At 36.6% G+C, this 21,646-nt stretch overlaps 1 protein-coding gene across 5 annotated transcripts in view; it reads right to left on the reverse strand.

Moving 5' to 3' along the window:
* GOLGA4 (golgin A4) overlaps positions 1–21,646 on the reverse strand; it is a 105,382-nt gene that overhangs the window by 38,667 nt on the left and 45,069 nt on the right. For 4 of the 5 annotated variants that reach the window (XM_060307280.2, XM_030830127.3, XM_060307278.2 and 1 more), the window contains 7 exons: positions 19,362–19,460; positions 18,630–18,759; positions 16,764–16,951; positions 16,392–16,475; positions 14,035–14,182; positions 3,508–3,686; positions 13–141 (listed from right to left, as the gene is read on the reverse strand). In XM_060307280.2, coding sequence (XP_060163263.1) covers positions 13–141; positions 3,508–3,686; positions 14,035–14,182; positions 16,392–16,475; positions 16,764–16,951; positions 18,630–18,759; positions 19,362–19,460 — 957 coding nt within the window. The remainder of the gene's footprint in view (positions 1–12; positions 142–3,507; positions 3,687–14,034; positions 14,183–16,391; positions 16,476–16,763; positions 16,952–18,629; positions 18,760–19,361; positions 19,461–21,646) is intronic. The other variant, XM_060307279.2, reaches the window with a different exon arrangement.

Below are 21,646 nucleotides of genomic sequence, written 5' to 3' on the forward strand. Positions count from 1 at the left end.
ATAGGTACTTACAAGAGCTACTTTCATTTGCTCCTGAAATTCCCTTTCTTGGGTCTGAAACTTCTTAGTCAGTTCCTGCTCTTTGCTGGCCAGCTCCTCTTCATGAAGCTTCTGTAATTTTGCAATTTCTTCTGAGGATTTCTGAAACGCAACCAAATAGTTAAAGTGAGACACCCAGAATAAAATATGTTAACTCTACAACTAAATAATACTTCATTATAATCAAGTTAATAGCTTCTTAAGAGGAAAAATTGGAACATATTTCCCACATAAATCAAAAGTCACCAAACTCTTGAGAGTTAAAAGAAAAACCAATAAAGTGTTGCTCCTCATTTAAGACAAAGAGAGCTGCAGCTGCAATGGTCAGTTCCTATGGGGTTGAAGCTCCAATTCCACATCATACAAAGATGTTCCCCACCAATCAGGATAGGGAAGCACAGTAGGAGGAATAAGGATGCTCTCAGAGAGGGCACTCCACCATGGTCAAGGTGTTCTGGCTACACCCATCTATTTATGCCTAGCTTTCCAGGCATGTACTACTACTTATTAAAAAGTATTGGGCTTCCCTGGTGGCGCAGTGGTTGAGAATCTGCCTGCTAATGCAGGGGACACGGGTTTGAGCCCTGGTCTGGGAAGATCCCACATGCCGCAGAGCAACTAGGCCCGTGAGCCACAACTACTGAGCCTGCGCGTCTGGAGCCTGTGCTCCACAACAAGAGAGGCCGCGATAGTGAGAGGCCTGCATACCGCGACGAAGAGTGGCCCCCGCTTGCCACAACTAGAGAAAGCCCTTGCACAGAAACAAAGACCCAACACAGTCATAAATAAATTAATTTATTTATTAAAAAAAAAAGTATTGACCTTGTTCTTTCTTGAATAGGAGGACTCAATCTTATAAAAATGTCAAATCACCCTAAATAAATTCAAAAATTTAATATAATCAAATAAAACAAAATGAGGGAAGGCCCACTGGACAAAATAAACATGCAAGAATAGCTGATCTCTTCTGAAAAACAAGAATAACAAGGAGAGGCTACCAAATAGTAGAACATTATAAAACTAAAACATATTATAAAACTGGTATTAGTGTAATACCAGCACATAGTCAGACAAAGCAGTGGAACAGCACAGAGAATCCAGAAGGCCCATACGTAGCACTACAATAATTTAGTATGTAATAAAGGTAGTATGGCATGTCAGAAGGGAAAACATGGGCTATTAAAGAAATGATTTGAAGGCTACTAGGTAGTCATTTGGAAAAAATTTAAGTTGGAGCCCTACCTCACTCCTCACACTAAATAAATTTCAGTTCGATCAAAGATTTAACCATAAAAAATGAAAACATAAAAGTGTTAGATGAGAGGGCTCTCCTGGTGGCGCAGTGGTTAAGAATCCGCCTGCCAATGCAGGGGACACGGGTTCGAGCCCTGGTCTGGGAAGATCCCACATGCCGCGGAGCAACTAAGCCCGTGTACCACAACTACTGACCCTGGGCTCTAGAGCCCGTGAGCCACAAGTAGAGAAGCCTGCACACCTAGAGCCCATGCTCTGCAACAAGAGAAGCCACCATAGTGAGAGGCCTGTGCATCACAACAAAGAGTAGCCCCCACTCACCTCAATTGGAGAAAAGCCCGTGCACAGCAATGAAGACCCAACACAGCCAAACACAAATAAAATAAAATAAATTAATTTAAAAAAAAAAACCTTGGTGTGATGGAAGGCAAAGTTATCAGGTCTGAGGATGGAGAAATGGGAAGATGTTGGTCAAAGGATACAAAAGAAAAAAAAAAGTGTTAGATGAGAAAAATAAAAAAAATTTTTCATCTCAACTGAGAATGTGTTTTTAAAGCAGAACAAAATCCAGATAGCATCTAAGGAAAAGAAAACTTTCTGCATAGCCAAAAAAAAAAACCCAAAACAAAAGCAAATCATAAACAAAGACAACAAATAACAAACTGAGAAAATTATTTGGATAAACGCACCTTATATCCAATGGCTAATTCTTACTATAGGTAAAAAGCTTCTACAAATCAGAAAAAGACCAACAGCCCAAGAGGAAAATGAATCAAGGATCTGATCGGGCGACTCAAAAAGGAAAACTATAAATTCCTGTAAACATACAAAAACATGTTTGTCATACTGGTAAGAGACATGCATATTAAAACTACACGACTTCCCTGGTGGCACAGTGGTTAAGAATCCACCTTCCAATGCAGGGGACATGGGTTCGAGCCCTGGTCCAGGAAGATTCCACATGCCGCGGAGCAACTAAGCCCATGCGCCACAACTATTGAGCCTGCTCTCTAGAGCCCGTGAGCCACAACTACTGAGCCCACGTGCTACAACTGCTGAAGCCCAAGTGCCTAGAGCCCATGCTCCACAACAAGAGAAGCCACTGCAGTGAGAAGCCCACGCGCACGGCAATGAAGAGTAGCCCCTGCTCAACACAACTTGAGAAAAGCCCACGCGCAGCAATGAAGACCCAATGCAGCCAAAAATAAATAAATAAATAAATTTATTTAAAAAAAAACTGCAATGATGTCATTATTTTAACTTAGCTTGGAAAGATAAAAACATTCAGGTAATACCATCTTTGTGATGGCAGGAACATATTCTAATACGTTGCTCATGAGTATAAACTGTCCTCCACTGAGCTTGTAGCAACTATCCAATAATTATAAATACACGTAATTTTTTCCTAGATTCCACTTCTAGGAATCTATTCTAAAGAAACACAGATGTGAGCAAATACGATAAGGATATTCACAATTTCCAACAGTAAAAACTGAAAGCCTAAATATCCATCAGCAGAAGACTGATTAAATTATGAGCTATTCATACAATGAAGTCCTGAGCAGTCTTTAAAACAAATGGGGCATCATTATCAACTCAATAATAAAGAACAACCTCCATGACAGATTATTAAGTGGAAAAGCAAAATACAGATCAGTAAAAATAACCTGCCATCTTTTGTGTTTAAAAAATAAATAAATAAAGAGACTCCCGCGGTGGTCCAGTGGTTAAGAATCCACCTTCCAATGCAGGGGATGTGGGTTTGATCCCTGGACAGGGAACTAAGATCCCATATGCCGCGGGGCAACTAAGCTCACGTGCCGCGACTACTGAGCCTGCGCGCTCACGCACCACAACTAGAGAAAAGTCTGCGCACCACGACAGAAGATCCCACACGCCACAATGAAGATCCCATGTGCTGCAAGTGAGACCCAATGTAGCCAAATAAATAACTTAGTTAATTAATTAAAGAGAGGATTAGAAAACATAAGAGAGAAATTATATGCAGAGACTATCTCTGGGAAGTATAGCCAAAAAGGTACACATTCATTTCTCTATCAAAGTGCTTTTTTCCTATAATCTAAACATCACGAAATGATCAAGGTCTCAAACAAAATACAAATTAACTCTTCTTTACTATCAAAGATGTAGGAAGAGCCTAAGACTTAAGTTTCAACACTGCCGTAGCCCATTTCAATCCAGAATTATTCTTACTTTCATTACATGAGCAACCTCCTGTTTCACGTGGCCTAATTCTTGTTGAAGTCTGTTACGCTCCTCCTCACTTGTTTTTTCAATGGCTTTTATTTGCTCCTCCATTTCTGCTTTCATTTTTCTCCGTGCTTCTTCTGTTTTTTGGGCTGTACTCAAGGCTTTTTCAAGTTCCTCAAAAGCTATAATGAAAACAGCAGAAAACAAGTATCTCAAGAAATACTATCATTGAGCTAAAGTGTTTTACATTCAATTTATGGGAACTAAGAGCAGCAGTAGCAGAAGAGGTTAAAAAACTCATCACTGTTTTAAGCCAAGAGATATTTGAGTAGTTAAAAGCCACAGAAATGTCCAGTCACTGAAAGCAATTTGTCATTGAAAGCAATTTGTCATTGAGTTCTGGATTCAGATCTTAAGATTGCTTATATGAACTTAAGCTCAGAAGTTAGAAAAAATATTAGAAAAAATATTAAATTACTAAAGATTGCCCACTCTCCCCACAAGTGTCCTTATGGATAGCAAATTCAAAGAAATGAAGACTTGTACCTACTTCTGTAGTATATAATTCCAATTGCTTTTTTGTTTGTGATGCAGTTCTTATTTAATTATCTAATTATTATCGATTATCTAATAATTATCTAATCATTATCAATAATTAGGTAATACTATTATATACTCACTAGGACATTTTTAAGAATGAAAAAATTATTCTTTGACTAATCTTATTTTTAAAAACCTCTTAACCATATGATAACAGCAGGGTTTTTTTTTAATATTTACTGTCTGAATCACATATTTAAACAATGTATTTTGATATGAAACCTACTACTGTGTAAGTTTCGAATTAGTGTAGTTAACTAGAAAGAAATCTTTACCTGATTCAACGTGTATAAAAAGGCACTACCAGCAGGGAGTTCTTGGGTGAAATAAGTAAGAATTCAGGCCCTTAATAAACAATCATCTAGGCTAGAGTAGTAAGATCTTTAAGGACAGCTCATCTAGTATCAAACAAAGTCATATATGATGGGTGCAAGAGCTGGGTAACTTTACACCAAAATATATATGTGTGTGTGTTTATGTATATTTGTATGTATATGCATGTGTGTGTATATATGTTTGTGTGCACTGCATATGTGTGCAAACATACACTTTCCCTCTCTCTCCCCTTCTTTCTCTCTCTACTGACAGAACAGTAGCCTGTGAAAATCCTACGGCTATTATCATCCTAGACTATTTCCTTTAGTCCTCACAGACTAGAAGACACCAGACTTCCCTTTACCAAAGAGACGAACTATAAATAAAACATCAATTTTCAAGATGGGTTTTAATCCTTTTAAGAAACATATATCCAGAGGTGACAGTTCATTGACATGTGTAGTATTTTCACTCCCAGTGGTATAAGAAATGTGGAACTTCAACCTATGATATCTCATTTAAAAGCCCCTTTATTAACCACAATTTGACTTAACGGACAGTGGTTTGGGCAAAGGAATTGCATACCTGAAGCAAACACGTATTCTAAAGCATTTTCTTAATGATGAACTGTAGTAGGTACAGAAAAAGGCAAGAGAAAGGCTGAATTCTGGTAACAACCAAGAAACACAACTTATTTTGCTCACTACGTTAAAAAACAAAACAAAACAAAACAAAAACACTTCTCTGGCAACCATGTTTTTAATATTAAAAAAATCTACCCAATTTATTCATTTTATATGCACAAAGTATAAAACTATAGTTCAAATAAGGTCTAAATTTCAAAGGCATATTAATTAGCTGAAATTATTTTTAAAGATTCCTACTCCAACTTTATTGATATTTGCCTGCAAACACCAAGATGATAATCCTTAGACATAAATATGTTGGTAAATAAAGTATTTAAAGGGAAATGCTCTTTGTTTTAGTTAGATATTCTTTTCCTATAAATTCTGGTGTCGAGCATTAAGAAGCTCCTCTTGGTAGGAATAAGAAATTAGTTTCCTGATGGAGTAAACTGATCAATTACGGGAAAGAAATTCTGTAGCAGAGTGCTTACTGCTTAGTTTGAGCTGAAGGTTTAAATCTGGGAAAGAAAAACATGGAAAAATGGAATGACAATATTTTAAAATGCTTATTAGATGTCATCACAATCTTTTCCTTACTGCTAATATTTGGCATGTAAGATTGCACTTACATTAGCACTTCTAAGCACTTCACAGAAATATCTTAAATCAGGCTCTAGAGAACCTGAAAATAGTTTTGATATTCTTCCAGCAAGACAGTTTTAAATGAAAAACTTTTGTCAATTAAGCAAAATAAAACAAAACTGTACACAGTCAATACCAAGTGAATTTTCATTGTTTTCTTTAAATTCCAGAATCTGATATAGTATAAAAATAGATGTAGTGCTCTCACTTTCTCAAATAACAAAAAAATCTATGCCACAAAGTTCCTATTTGGATATAATTTTCCAATAGTTAACTTTTCTAACCATACTCAGTAAATTTTAGTATATTCTCCTATATTATATTCTAATTTTAGTGTTTAATCCTCCAAAATAGCTTTCCTAAGTCACTTGATTATCCATCATATAATGATTAAGGTAGGACAGATCTGGTTCCAAAGTTCTTTTCATCTAAATTTAATCCTTTCTTCCTACCTTCTGCCACCTTGTCAGAGAACCATATAATTTTATACCTAAAAAGACACCTTTGAGATGTCCTCATTCAAATGTAACAACTGAGTCATCCAACTTTGCCTTCAGATGATAAATCAACTTAAATAGGATTTAAGGAACAATCCTTACCTTGCATTATTTTTTAAAACCAAGAATGCTGACATTGATCAAGCTCAGCTGAGCAATAATATACCTCACTAAACCAGAATTTCTGAACCAATCAATTACTGATGGCTTCTAACTCTCAACAAAATGCAGCATGTTATTATACCTCTGACAGACATACAAAAACTCACTGCTTTCCACCTCCATCTTGCTTTATGAAAATGTTAAGTCCCCCCAAAATAAAATAAAATTTTAAAGAGGCAATAAAACACATTTCTATATCCACATACAGAAAACTTATTTCAAACCCACTCTACACTCTACCACAAATGAAGCCACTTCCTTACAGGAAGTCTGCATCCAACGAGTCCCATTTCAATGTTGAAGGAGGATATACTGAGAGCTTACTTACTAACCAGAAACATCTCACCTTCTGATCTTGCAACCACTAGACATAGTAAAGTGGTGTCCTTAGCCTATAATATTCTCAAGTGAATTCCCCACTCTTTCCAAAATGAAACTATGCTAGGATTTTAATGTTGAGTACTAAAGAAGTATGTTCTGAATGTCTACATAATTTGTCTTCCAATTACCAACACAGGATAAGTGAGTGGGGAGAAAGAAAGCGTGCATCAGCCCCAGCTGACAAGTCTTCTGCCAACATGCAAGAGTGCACAGAGAAACCATGGTCACAGCACACACCAACAGGAAGGCTAAGCACGAACTGCCGCCAAATGTTGCAAGAACACGTTGTGTTCTTCCAAAGCAAAATTCAATGTATCTCAGGCAATTTTTGCTTTAAAAAAAAAAAAAAACTTTGAAAATATTTCTAGAAAAAATTGAATGTACCTTAAGAATGGTCCTCTATCAGTTAAGAAAAAACACAGGGCAGACCTTTTATTGCTGGCTCATCACTTTCCCCTTCAGATGAGGTTTACTCACATCCATGGGAATTATGAAAATGGACAAATGCTCACTATATGAGTTACATGAGAAAGGTTGGCAATCTACAGCTCAATAATCCAACCATTCATTCATCATATATTTATTAGATGTTTGACATCTGCCAAGCATATGTTAGGCGTTGGGTGATATAAAGAAAATATTTCACAAAAAGACAGTTGAAGTAATAAGGCAGGCGGGGGGGGGGGGTGAGGTGTATAAAAGAACTAATCCTCAGGCTAAGCTAGGAAGAATTTGCTTTTGCCACTTCACTGTCTTTCCCCCTCCTCATCCTCGATGTCCTAACCAATCATAATAAATAACAAATGCCGGAATTCTGAGATTCTAGGCAGCATTACTGTTTTGTTGCACTGTCCCAGGGGACACTTTACTGTAAAAATAACAAGACCCACTCTAATCCCCCTGCAGGGAAGAAGCAAAGAGGCAGAAATGTGGAAAGGCTGCCACCTCTAGATTAACTAAGAAGCTGATTAATAACATCAAGAATGAATAAGTAAGCCAGTGCTTATTTCTTTATCCCAGCAAAAAAGCTGCTAAAATGCATGTGATATAAAACCAAAAAAACACAGCTAGTACTATGAAATGAATGAAATGCAAATTAACAGAAAAAAACAACACAAAGATTTATCAGAATTCCCATCCAATCATCAAGTGTCTTTTGTGAATAAAAGCAAAAGTCTAGAGCAGCAGTTTTCAAAGTGTGGGCCACAAATCCTAGGGTCATGAGACCCTTTCTGTGACCCTATCACAACAGATTGAATGTAGAAACAGGCATGAAAATACAGCCATCTTCTATTAAGCCAAACAATAAGATAAGCAAAAATGTAAAGCAATGCCATTCTTCACACTAAATTGTGTTTTGGGAAATATGGGTAATTTTCATAAAAGTATTCAATACTTACATGTAATAGGTTTATAATTGTTATTTTTAAATGAACTGTTAAAAAATTTCTTAGTTTTAATTTCTAATATAATAAATATCAATCCATATAACCCACACAAACAAATACTCTTTGGAAACCTCAGTAAGCTTTAAGAGTGTAAGGAGATCCCTGTGATTAAAAAGTTTGAAAACCACTGGTCTAGAGTTTACATAAATGAAAATAAAATAATGCTACCACCTAGTGGCATAAACCAGATATTGCAATACTTGGGGCCTTCAGAAATTTAATAGTTGGGGCCTTCAGAAATTAAATATCACATGTGCAATGGAAATCTACTTTTCAAGCCACTTCCCAAAATACATAACAGGATTCACTCTAAGGATTAACTATGCTTTGACCTTTAAAATTTTTACAGATCTATCCAAATTTCATGCACTCCTTACATTAACCATGCAAATTTACTATCAAATACTTTGAAAACATCAGGATGATCTTGAAAAATATTAGGCTAAAGCTAAGTAAATTTAATTAAATGGAAAATATGATTGTGTAGCAAAGAAATGTGTTCCTCTAGTTGCTGGTGCTTTCCAGTAACAGTGACACTGCCAGGGACATAAATAAGTGCAGGCTGATAATGACTTTCTAAAGGTATGTATGTACAGCTACTATTGTAGAAATATATCAAGCACCTACAAATACACGACTATGAAATAAAAAACTTATATTAAATTAAAATCTAATTCCATTTAAAATAATGAAATTTTCCATCAGGTGTTCATTCAGTGCCAAAATGTGTACATACTACTCACCTAACATGGCATACTTAAATTCAACTTTAATTCATACTCTTTTGCCTGAGAAACATGGAATTTTCTTTGTAAAGCTTATTCAAAGTACCCATGATAAGAAAAAACAGCCCTTACCCCAGTCCTGTTCATACAAGGCTTGGGAAAGGCACCATGATTCACTTATTGGCATGTGTGGATGCACAAAAATAAGATGTTTTGTGAGACTTAAGACTCCAAGAAAACTCTGTTACATATATTATCAACAACTAACAAAGCACTTAAATACACATGTGATTTTTGTGTGTTATACAAATATGCATAAATCTTATACATTATTTAAAAATAAACTATTTTAAAGGGTCCTTCAAATAAATGTTCCACTGAATGTCTTTGGTATATCAGGTTTATACTATACAAATGAAAAAGAAACTTATTTCCTGCACAAACACAACATGACAATAAAAAAGCAAAGAATGTTGTGAGTTACTCTACATTTTAAAATGCAGACAATCATAAAACACAGAACTTCAGCAAAGACAGGGTACATGAAATGGAAACAGGTTTTACAAAAGTCAGTGCGCTCTGGAAACTTTCCTAATCTGAGCAGAATATTTCATTCATTTTGCACAGTTGTAGGCAAGAACATTTTAAGGACGAGGTGTTAATACTATGATATGGGTTCTTTTTTGTAATGGCTATATTTAAATCTCTTAAAGGTAATTAACAAAAAAGACTAAAAGTCTATGGGGAAGACTTTATCCAGAGAAAAAATTCAAGGATGGAATAAGCTGTATTACAAAGTTGTTACAGTATTATTCAAAATAGTGAAAGTAGAAAATAATCTAGGTGCTGATCAATAGGGAGATGGTTAATGACGTACATGCATTCTGACGAAGCCATTAAAATGTTAGTACTTTAGCAACATGTAAAACTACTCCTAATATAATGCTAAATAAAGAAAAAGGAGCATACAAAATTATATGGACAATTATGATTACAATTGTATAAAATAAGGATTGAGAAAAAAATGGAAGTGTATTGAAACAACAGCAATGTGCTTTCATTTTCTCTATTTTCCAATTTTGGGGTAATACACTACATAATGATTAGCCAGCTACTCTACCTCCTATCCTAGGTAAAACATACACACACATGCACACAAAGAATACCCAAGATCTAGCGTGAACTTTAGCAGCATTAACATTCTGCACCGGTGCTGCATTGAAGAGGTAATATTCTAGACAATTAGTAATAGTACCTAGTACCTTAAAAAGTACCATCACATACTTAAGCTGAATCACCAGAATTCTCCAAATTTAAAATCTGGTTACTTGAAGATATGACCATCTGTTTTTAAGTAACACCTAGAAAGGAATACTATCAACAGTTGTAGTAAAATGGTTGTAACAAATATATTTATTTTTGATTTTCTTTATTCACTGAAATAATTTTAACAAAAGTGCTATAGTATTGTACTTCAGAAAACATGCCTACCAGTTCCACTGTAGAGCAGAATAAGTACTACAAGCTGATACAGCATCAAGTAGGCAGGTTACCATATTCCCATAGTCTTGGTATTTTATGACAGTATTATTCTTTTTAAAATCAGAGACACTCAGATTTCCTTTGTCTTCCAACATAAGAGAATCATGACAGTTTGTCTAGAAAAACTATGAGAAGCAGTGCAATAGACTGTTTTCTAAGAAAAGTAGTGAGGAATGTATTTGAGCCACATTTTGATCTCCAGAATAAGTGAGCCCCCAAAAGTAGCCATTTGTCTACTAATATCCACATGTCAAGAACTGCTAAATATATGAGTTAAATTTTTTACAATCAAAAATGCATTAGGAGAGTTCAGATCCTTTGATAATTATTTTATGTAGACACATTTACTTCTAAAAACCTTAACAACCACAAACTTTAATGTTAGTGTTTCCTTCACATGGCCAGCTCTTACGTGTTTTTTAGCCTTTGAATTTTAAATCTAAGAAAGAAATATTTAACAGAGCAGTTGAATTCTCCAAGAGCCAAATGATGTTTATAAAAATTTATGAAAACTCTATTTCCTTTACAAAGACCTTTTCTCACTTTTAGTACCAAATTGGGACTTTTCTGTCAATTGGCAAATGCATTTTATATTTGAACTAAGAATCACATTATATTAGAACAATTCTGTTCAGACTCAACTAAAGCCATTAGATGAAATTCAGTTGATGCACAAAACTAACTTTCATTATAGATTTAAAGGGCAACATCTTCAATATGGAATCAGTCTGTTACAACTTTCTATCATAAACCTCAATAATTATGACTACAAATATAATTTTGAAAATATCTATAAAAGCACTCATAACTGTGTTATCCAAAGACTTTCCAAAATAAATATATCTATTAAATAACTGTAAATCTTAATTCTCTTTAAGTATTTATTAACTTTAAATATTTTGACAGTATTAACAGGTAAGTTTCTCAACTTATAGGCTATGAAATATTACAAAAATATAGTTTTATGAAAATCACATTTAAAGACAAAATACATAAGAGGTACAATCTACCACGCATAAAATAAATATGGTACAAAGATATATTGTACAGCACAAGAAATACAGCCAATGTTTTCTAATAACTATAAATGGAGTATAACCTTTAAAAATTGTGAATCACTATGTGGTACAGCTGAAACTTACGTAATATTGTACATCAACTATACCTCAATTGTAGAAATAAATAAATAAAGACAAAATACATCTGTGCTGGGAGAAGCAAGAGAAGGAAGGCTGTATTACAAAAGAGTTGACTGGAACAGCAGCCTGGGAAATTTTTATCCTACATATGAATTAACTGTATATTTTGTCTGCCTTTTCATCATGTGCCCCTTTTTACTTGTTATTCATGGGTTTCTACCTCCTCACAAGATGCATCTCAATGTTAAAAGGAAATGTAATCCCTGACCGGCATTATTTTCTCTCAGCTGGCTACAAGAGTCAACAAAAGCAGTCTTAAAAATGAAAAGGCTTGACATGAGAAGCTGAGACTTTGCATTAGGTTTTCTGCTCACGGAAAGCAAACCTGTTTTACAGCATCTCACGAGTCTCCAGCTGCTTCAGCAAAGTCTTTAGAGATTATAATCTGAGAGATTCTACCCAGTAATGCTCTCTGAAGGGAAATCTTAGGCTTTTGGGGAGCACATTTCTAAATTTCCCAGCCACTTGTCAATAAAACAACTATAAGGAGATGAGGAGATATTTATGAGCACAACCAACTGCCTCTCTCATCCAGACCCATTCCTTTCCTTAAACCTTACAATCTGGTTTCTAAAATAACTTCTGAAACTGCATCCTGGGAATCAAATCCTCATGCAAATTAAAAGACATTTAAAAAAATCTTCATCCTACCTCCCCCACTTTCGGAAATGCCTCCTATATTCCCCCAGAAGCATAAGTATCCGCAATTCCTATGACTTCTCAGGTTACTTTTTTTGTTTCCATTTATGTCTCTTTGCCAAACTCAATATCTCTGTTAAGAGCATAGGCTCTGGACTCAAAATGCCCGGATTCAAATCCTGACTATACATTTACTCTCTGTGGGTGAATGTAAGCAAGTTACTTAACTTCTATGTTCCTAGGTTTTCTTGTCTCCTTTCTTATTTGTGAAATGAGGATAATAGTAATACCCAAGTCATAGAAATTTTGAGGATTAAATACAAATACATACACAAGTGAATACGAGCAAAGCATTGATGACAGAGCCTTGCATAAAGTAAGTCTGGCTATTAGCAACAGCAGCCGCTAAGGCTACCACCACTTCCACTACCAGTAAAACAATCTTTCAGAGAAATCAGCCTCTTCTACAGATCGAACCATAGGCTTCAACCTTAGGCTAACGACTCTAAAAGATGCTCCGATTTTTTATTTCCAAATTCCTACAGGTCAATTCCATCTGGAAACCTCATGATAGGCCCAAATTCAAAGAATCTAAGCAAATTCACCATTTCATTCTATTCCTCAGTGTCCCCATTTAGACTTCCTATTCTGACTTCACCTGATTCATTCGGCCTCCTAACCTTAAAACTCTGGCGTCATCTTGGACTCCTACTTTTCTTCTGCCCCTCCAAGTTAACTGGATACCAAATTCTGCAAATTTGACTCTTCCTCTCCTTCCCAGACCCACCATCCTAGTCAAGGTGGCCAAAGCTCTCAGTTCCCAAAGCCTGGACTTCTACCCTTGCTTTTAAGTTTGACTTTCCACTTCATTTCTTTTCTACCTACAACACTGGTTTCCATCACATTATGCTTTCCTATTACTGGTTTCCTTGTTTACCAAAGTCTAAACTCAGCTACTCACTTTTATAGACTTTAACAGTCAGTTCCTTCACAATCCAACTTCATTTGCCACTTCAGCAAGAATGGTTTCCAGTTGACACACCCCCCCCATGGTCACTGGGCCCGTTTATGATCTTAAATGTGAAATATGTGCTGCCCCCATCTCTCTGTTTAGGCCCATTCTATTCATTATCTGAGGCCCAAGTCAACTCACATCCTCACTAACCTGAAGGCACCAGTTCACTCTGCTCTCTCCTCTTTCTAGCATCTCTACTTTCTTTCCGAGCATTATTCAGTATCATACCTTGCTGAATACTGGTCTCTACACTTTACAGTCTAGCATTTATTGGGTCAAAACATAATGCAGTTATGTATAACACTGAATTATTCCATCAGTCTCTTAAAAAGCAGACTACATCTTATACTTTTTATTTACCCTAGAGCATCCAAAAGGTAGCAGTTATTTAATATGTACCATGCTGTGCCTACTTGGGGAGTTTCAAAGTTGTAAACCTGAATTTTGATAGTCTAAGGCAGTGGTCAGCAAACATTTTCTATAAGAGGCCAGATAATAAATACTTCAGGCTTTGCAGGGCTATACATAAACAGGCCAGGCATGGGCTGCATTTTACCCAGAGGCCATAATTTACCAACCCCTGCCTCTTCCGAGGAACAGTCCACAGTGTCTTTATAAAGAGTCTCTACAGTTAAACATTTTTATCCATATTTAACTAATTTTTCTAAATGTTGGCTGGTCAAGCACTTTACGTGATTTTTGATTTCTAACATAAAACAAGTAACCCCTGAGTTCTTACCAGCTCTTTCAGATTTTTCTTTCTGTTCCCGTAATTCCTCTCCCTGGCTAGTCATCTGCTTGATGTGACTACGAAGTTGGGCAATTTCTTCTTCTTTGATTTCCAGGGTTTCATGCATCTGACGTTTTGTCTCTGCTATTACCATCCCCTAAACAGAAGTGCAGACTCTAAAGCGTTTGCGTAACAAAACTGCATTATCAATAGCACATATCAAACTTACTTTAAAGGGCAGAAAACATAATGTCGCTTACTAAGTACAGCATACGAATTATTTTAGTATTTAGTATTTAGTTTATTTAGTATTTAGTCTGTGTCCTGTGTATATACTACACTATATACTACAATAACTTCAGTTACCTGGCATATCAGGGTATTCTTAATATAAAAAATTATTTTAATAATAACTTTAATATTTTAATTATTAACAACACATTTTAGTTAAAAGATTTATTTTATAATCTTTCTATAAATGTTTACTATAATTTTCCCTATCTTAGTAAACAGTTTATATTCAACAAAATATGACCTTTAGTACTTGGCTCAGAACCAATCATGAACTACTATTATTGAACTGCGCTGTAACATGGGGAAAGTCCCAGAGGCTGCTGAGAGTATAAGGTTACTGCTGCCACACTGGATGGACCAAGACTGCGGTACAGAGCTACCTTTTTCTCTTTCCTCTTGTGACAGTCTCTGGTCCCAACACCACTCCTTATTACTGTCAGTGAGGCATTCCTCCAATTTGCTAATTGCTACTGTCTTCCCACTCTCTGGATAATCTACACAAGAAATGAAGGTCGGTAGGGGGAAAATATAATCAAATAGTATATATTAAATCAGTCATTTGCAACTAACAAAAAATGGGTGGTTCAACTTGTCTCTTGAAACATAAGACTGTGACAGCTATTTTATGATATTAAGCAGAGTATTACCTTACTTCCAGGGTTTGTCAACCCTTGCTTTAGGGTATGACTCTTCCAGATGGCTAATATTAATGAACAGATTAAAAACCAGGTAAGTGGGGCATTATTATAAAATCCCAAAAGAAAATTGTGGGCCTTCAGTTTCTTCAAAAACCAAAGCACAATGGAAAAGAGAGAGAGAGAGAGAGAGAGAGAGAGAGAGAGGTGGAATCTATAGATTAAAAGAAGTCTTAAGAGTCACATCAACCGACTGTAATGAAAGAACCTCATTTGGATCCTGATTCATAAAAATGGAAAAGAAATGTATGGGACAAAAGGGAAAATCTGAAACTGTCTAGGTAGTTGACTGTACTAAGGAATTGCTATTAAATTTTTAGATGTGATCATGATAATGTGGTTATATTTTTATTAAAAAAAGACCTTTATTTTAAATATCCATTAAAATACTTATGGAAGAAATAAGATTTCTTAGATTTGCTCTAAAACAATCCTGGGATGAGGGTACTGGGGGCTGGGAATGTACAGATGAAACAAAATTAGCCAGGAGATGTTAACTGTTGAAGTTGGGTGATGGGTTCACAGGAATTCCTTTTATTAATCTTTATACTTTTGTAAATGTTTTAAGTTTTTCATAATAAAAAGTTTTTTTTTTTTTTTTAAAGAGGGCCTTCATGAAGTTTATGGAATAGAATCCAGCAAAATGAATAGGATGAAAAAACTGCCAATACATTTCAATAGCAGAACAGCTCTAACATGTTCTTAATTACATGGCCACTTAAAATACTGCAGCTATAAAGTACCATATTAAAGAACACGGTGGATGATGTGGAACTAACTGGAAGCTACTTTTAAAAAAAGGACCCAAGAACCCGGTGCTGAAAGGCTTTGGTCAAAACTGTTTTGCCCATGAATTTTTTAGCTGTCTTTGCTGCCGTAGCTAAAGTTGCTGTTCCAACTCTAAACTGCCAATCTCACCTATACATTCTAAAGCTTATTTGAAGAAATTTCTGTTTACGCTAACATATACATTACCATTTCTTTACTTTTTAGGCAATTTATCTGTGAGATTAATCTGTTTCCATTATATCTGAAAGACAATACTTATATCATTCACATTTAGTAATGCCTTAACTATAAATAATTTAACTTTTCTCTAAAAAGTAGTTATGTTCTGTAAACAAATTTCTTTTCCAACAGTATTCTAATCTATAAATCAAAATGCTGACTGGGATCAAGAAATCACAGATTCAGCTTCACATGATACAAAACTAATGCTAATGGTTATATAAATCTAGAAGTTAAAACAAAAAGATTTTTCATGGAAGCAGCTGTAATAATTTTGGAAAGCAGAAGTCTGCATGCTTCCAATTGCTTCCAAAAATGAACTGGGGTGCCCCTTGACAAATTTTAGTATCATAAGTTTTGTTGTTTTACCTTATCTTGTTCAAGCTGTTCAATTAAGTTCTTTGCATCACGCAACTGAGTGATAAGTTTAGTCTTCTCAGCCATATGAAGCTCCTAAAAAAATTTTAAAAATTCATTTCCATCTCTAATAAAGCTTCTCCTCATATGAGAACTCTAAACATTTTCTCTAATTTGAATACTCCTACAAGTCTAATAGGAGAAGAGAACACAGGATGTGTCAAAAGGATGGTAAATGCTATGAAGCCCAGGGCACTCAGGGGCCCTTTCCATGCTGTCTACGGAGGAACGGGGAAGGCTTTCCAGAGGAAGTGCAGGCCACGCTGGGGCCTGTGGATCTAGCATCACAGGGCTGCGTTAAACCACAATCATTTTCTCTTTTACCTTCATCTTTTCTAGTTCTTGAAGTCTTTCATCTAGTTGTTCTTGCAGGGCTTCTTTTTCACTGGTTAACAGCATACATTGTTCCTTATGCGACCGAATGGTTTCCTTACAGCGCTGCAGTAGATTCTCTTGACGCTTAACCCTTTGCTGAAGTATTTCCAGTGTTTTAGCAGAAGCTCCATCTCCCACTATTAATAAAGCAGCATAAGCAGGGGCAGTCAGTGAGGAATCTAAGGGCTCCCTGGGAACAGCTACTCTGTTAGTGCACAGGACTGTATTCTCATTCCAACACTCTGAGCCAGACTGAGAAGAGAGAGGTGCCCTTCCAAACCTCTACTCTGCCACTATTTGTGTGATCTGCAGCTGAAGAAGCTACGTAGTACATTCACCTCTTCTTCTGTGGTTCAACCCCAACCCAAATGGCACACAGCACTCAAGAGTTAACTAATGTTAACTGAATCCACTCTCCTTCAAAGACAGTTTGATGACCTCTTTTGCTCTTTACAAGTGCCTCCCATTTCTTAGCGCCAATCCCCAAAGGATCACTAACGTATTCCTTCCAAAGCATTCTAATCTCATCCAGAGGAGTTCTGCCAAGTACAGCTTTCTCCATCTCCTTACATTTATGACATAGCTCAGGGGTGTTTCAGGAGCCCTTACAGGTTGGTTGCTCAGATAAATGGCTGCTCAGCACCTTACTCCAGCATTGGCTGGACCAAAAGTTTATCACAAATCTCTTTGTAATAAAGCTAGTAAATAAAAAATGGGAAGTTTACTAAATAGGTACCATAAAGCCTCAAAGAGTAGGGAGGGCTACAATTGGATTTTAAAATATAATTTAATTATTCTTTCTTTTACAATTACAAAGCAAATAATAGGGCAAATATTGGCATCTTTGATTGTAGAAATACGTAAGCAATAATACTTAAAAACTAAAAGAGACAAATAATGACAAAGAGTATAGTCCTTAATCTTGAACAGACAACGTTTTTCTATGAAATCTAGCTACTGCTATCAGTAAAACAGTATAATATAATGAATTTCAATTACAATGAAAATGTGGTGCTACTCACAAACTTTCAAGTGTCAAAACAATTACTCACTTTCTCCTGGAAAACAATAAACAAAGAGCCCAAAAAAACATCAAAACTCTTGCATCTGCTAAAAACAGGTCCAAAATGGAGGCTTAAACTAAGCCTCGCATCACCAAATGGAGACTTAATTACAGTTTCAGCCTCTCCCAGAAATGGAATCTGAAACCAGTGCATCAGGAATCACCTGGTCAACACTAGGGAGGTCACATGCCTGACAGACCCCTGCATCCCCTAAAGGAAAGGGACCTTGTCACAACCAATCTACTTTTTGCTACTATAACTTCCTTGTCCCACTCCCTTCTGCTTATGAAAGTCTTTCATTTTGTACAGCTCCCAGGAGCTCTTTTCTATCTGCTAGAAGGGGTACTACCTGATTCATGAATGGTCTAATTAAGTCAATAAGATCTTTAAAATTGACTCAGTTGAATCTTTCTGGAAATATTAGGGTCAGGGACATTTTAGTTCTACCTCAGTCCATGTCTACTACTTCCTGCCCTAGAATCTCTCACCATCCTCCTCTAGTTTTTTTTTTTTTTGCGGTATGCGGGCCTCTCACTGCCGTGGCCTCTCCCGTTGCGGAGCACAGGCTCCAGACGCGCAGGCTCAGTGGCCATGGCTCACGGGCCCAGCCGCTCCGCGGCATGTGGGATCTTCCTGGACCGGGGCACGAACCCGCATCCCCTGCATCGGCAGGCGGACTCTCAACCACTGCGCCACCAGGGAAGCCCCCTCCTCTAGTTTTTAACCTACCTTCTGACAAGCTGAAGCTTACCTACTGGCTCTACATCACCATCTGTGTTCTCTTTAGTGATGCCTTCAGCCTCTGGTTCCATCTGCGAGAGTGGTTTTGGTAAATCAGCATTCATCGGGCCATTTCGTAACCGCTGTTTCAGCAAAGAAACCTAAAAAAAAAAATGTCCTTCATTAGAAAAAAACCAAGAGAAACTTTGGCAGTAGTGCTTTCCTTGAAACAGAGAAGGAATAGAGTAAAAGATACCCTTTTTGCTATAATGGGGGAGGGGGGGAAATCAAAATAAAAAATTTACTCCCAATGCTGCTGATTTTGATATTTGCTATTTCCAATGATACCTTAGCCAGAAAATACAATAAATCAAAAATTACCCTTAAAATTAATTGAGGAAAAGCAAAGAGTTTTAAAAATCGGCCATTTTGTGACTTCCCTGGTGGTCCAGTGGTTAAGAATCTGCCTTCTAATGCAGGGGATGCGGGTTCGATCCCTGGTAAGGGAACTAAGATCCCACATGCCGCAGGGCAACTAAGCCCACAAGCTCTGGAGCCAACGAGCCCAACTAGAGAGAAGGTCGCACGTCACAACGAAAGATCCTGCGTGCTGCAATGAAGATCCCGCACGCCGCAACTAAGACTCGATGCAGCCAAATAAATTTTTTAAAAGTCCATTTTTTAAACATCTGGAACCTATCAGATATCCCATCAAAACCCTTTTATTTTTCTTTATCCAAAAATTCCACACTTCTTTTTTTACCTGAGTCTGAAGGACACTGATATACTGATCTTTTTCCTCTAAAGATGCATCGAACTCCTCTTGGAGATGTTTTTTTGCTTGTTGGTCCATTTGGAGCTCCTAAAATGTAAAGGATTCATAAGCAGTTTTCAGTATAAAACAAAAAATACAAACCTGAAATTTTCAAAGTTTAAAAACTGATCAATCCAGATTTGCATTACTATTAAGGTAAGTTATCAGCAACAATAATTAAAGAATAATCAGCATTTAAAACATTAGTACTTACCCCAACAAATAATTCTGTTCCTTAAAGAATATGAAAATCCAAGAAGCAAAAGTATACTTATAGATCTGTAATCACTGCTGAATTGATAATTATGTAAAGAGGATTAAAAAAATTAGTTACTTAAGATAAAGGTAAAATTGTATCCTACTTTAAGACATCTTACTGTTTGTGCTACCTTATATTCACTTGATCTACAACTGAATTGTTATATACTAAATAGATAATCAATAGAACCTTCCTCCTCCCAATACATGAAAGTGATCAATAGTCAAAATCAGAGGCCTCCTCAAATGAAAAGGTTGACCTAGTTGATCACCAAACAGTGAAATTTCAACTTCCTTACATGCTGCTTTCCTTAAGTCATTAATGAGCCTCCCTAACTAAATCCAATGGTCTTTACCTCTCCACTATACCAGTCACTAATAATCACCTCCTCAACTGAGGTACCTGCTTTCTGCGGCTTCAGGGCTCCTACCTATATTCCTGTCTCTCAGAGTTTCCACTGTGCCCTTCACTGATTCTCTCGGCAATTATCCCTCTGGGCTCAGTTCTGTGTCCTCAGGGCTTCTCCCTTACACTTGCTCCATTAGAATGTTGCAGAATAACACCTGGAACATATCCCATCAAAACCCCACAATTTTTCTGGGATTCCTACTTTTCTAATTCTCTAAGCCCAAAATATTCAAAGTCACATTTTACTTATCTTTTGTTGACCTCTGCATATAACCAAATTCTTTCATTACTTTCTCTACAATGTTTAGGTCCTTTTTCCACATCCAAAACCATAATCCCAATCTCTAACAATTTTGATGATTAATTTCCTTTAGTAGCCTTCTAGAGAGAATTCTTACCTCAAGTCTACCTCTGATTTAATCCATCCCTCACACATTTGCTAGAAAACTTTCCTCAAACACTACTTTCAAGGACTTATAAGCAATGCCTTCTTGAATTGTTTCAAACTTACTAATTCTCAAAACACTGAGGTACTAACTGTCCTCTACTCTTCCCCACACCCACATGGCCCCAAGATCTCGGCACATTTACTATTCCTCTCACTACAGACTCCTGGCTTGACCTCCCCCAGCAGTAGGAGTCTCCAAATGCTGGTCTTCAGATCAAGACATGTTTTTCTTAGATCCAAATTTCTTTCATCTGAACAACTGTACTTTATTCTGAGACTGTGTCCTTCCTAACTTTTTTTTATTATTAAAAAAAAACTTTCTTGTATGAAATAATGACAATAAAAGAATCTGGTTCCTTATTCTCAATGTCCTCACTTGAAAAAAATAAAAGTAGCCTTATGACAAGTCTCCTTTCCCCCATTTCTGGAAGGAACTGGAAGGTAATTAATTTCTCAGTCCCTGAAATCCAAAAGTCTGGAAAGCACTGCTCCCCCACCCATGACTCTGCACAGGCCAATTCTTTAGTAAGGACCAGCTGCACATCTCCTTAATAGCAATGCAGTCCTTTACTTTCTTTACAATTCATTTCTTCCAAATAATTTTCTACATTCTACCATACTAGACTCTGTTACATGGCATCCCTACCAGCCCATAAAAACTTCTCAATTTATATTATGATTTTTAGGTTTTGAACGTTTTCATCTCCTCATCTTAGGGTAAGAAGTCCTTGGATACAACAAAAGCATCTTTTATTTTTGGCCTTGCCTCACGACTTGCAGGACCTCAGTTCCCCAACCAGGAATTCAACCCAGGCCATGGCAGTGAGAGCACTGAATCCTAACCACTAGACCACCAGGGAATTCCCCAGAAACATCTTTTAATCATGTCCCCTTCTCCCTCCTCCTGCTACATTAGACTATTCAACCAATAGGTACTCCATAAACAATAAAGACCACAGTTATAAAGGAACTTAAGAACTGTCAACTTATATCCTGACTACAGCCCACAGGCTGGCTAGCCAGCTGTCCAACACCACCATGATAGAGATCTCACTAGCTCCAGAACTAGACCCCAGTATCTGGGGTTACCTTCCACTTTCAGGAAGTTCTGGTTAGACC

This window comes from Globicephala melas, chromosome 11, assembly GCF_963455315.2.
Source record: "Globicephala melas chromosome 11, mGloMel1.2, whole genome shotgun sequence".
NCBI lineage: Eukaryota > Metazoa > Chordata > Mammalia > Artiodactyla > Delphinidae > Globicephala > Globicephala melas.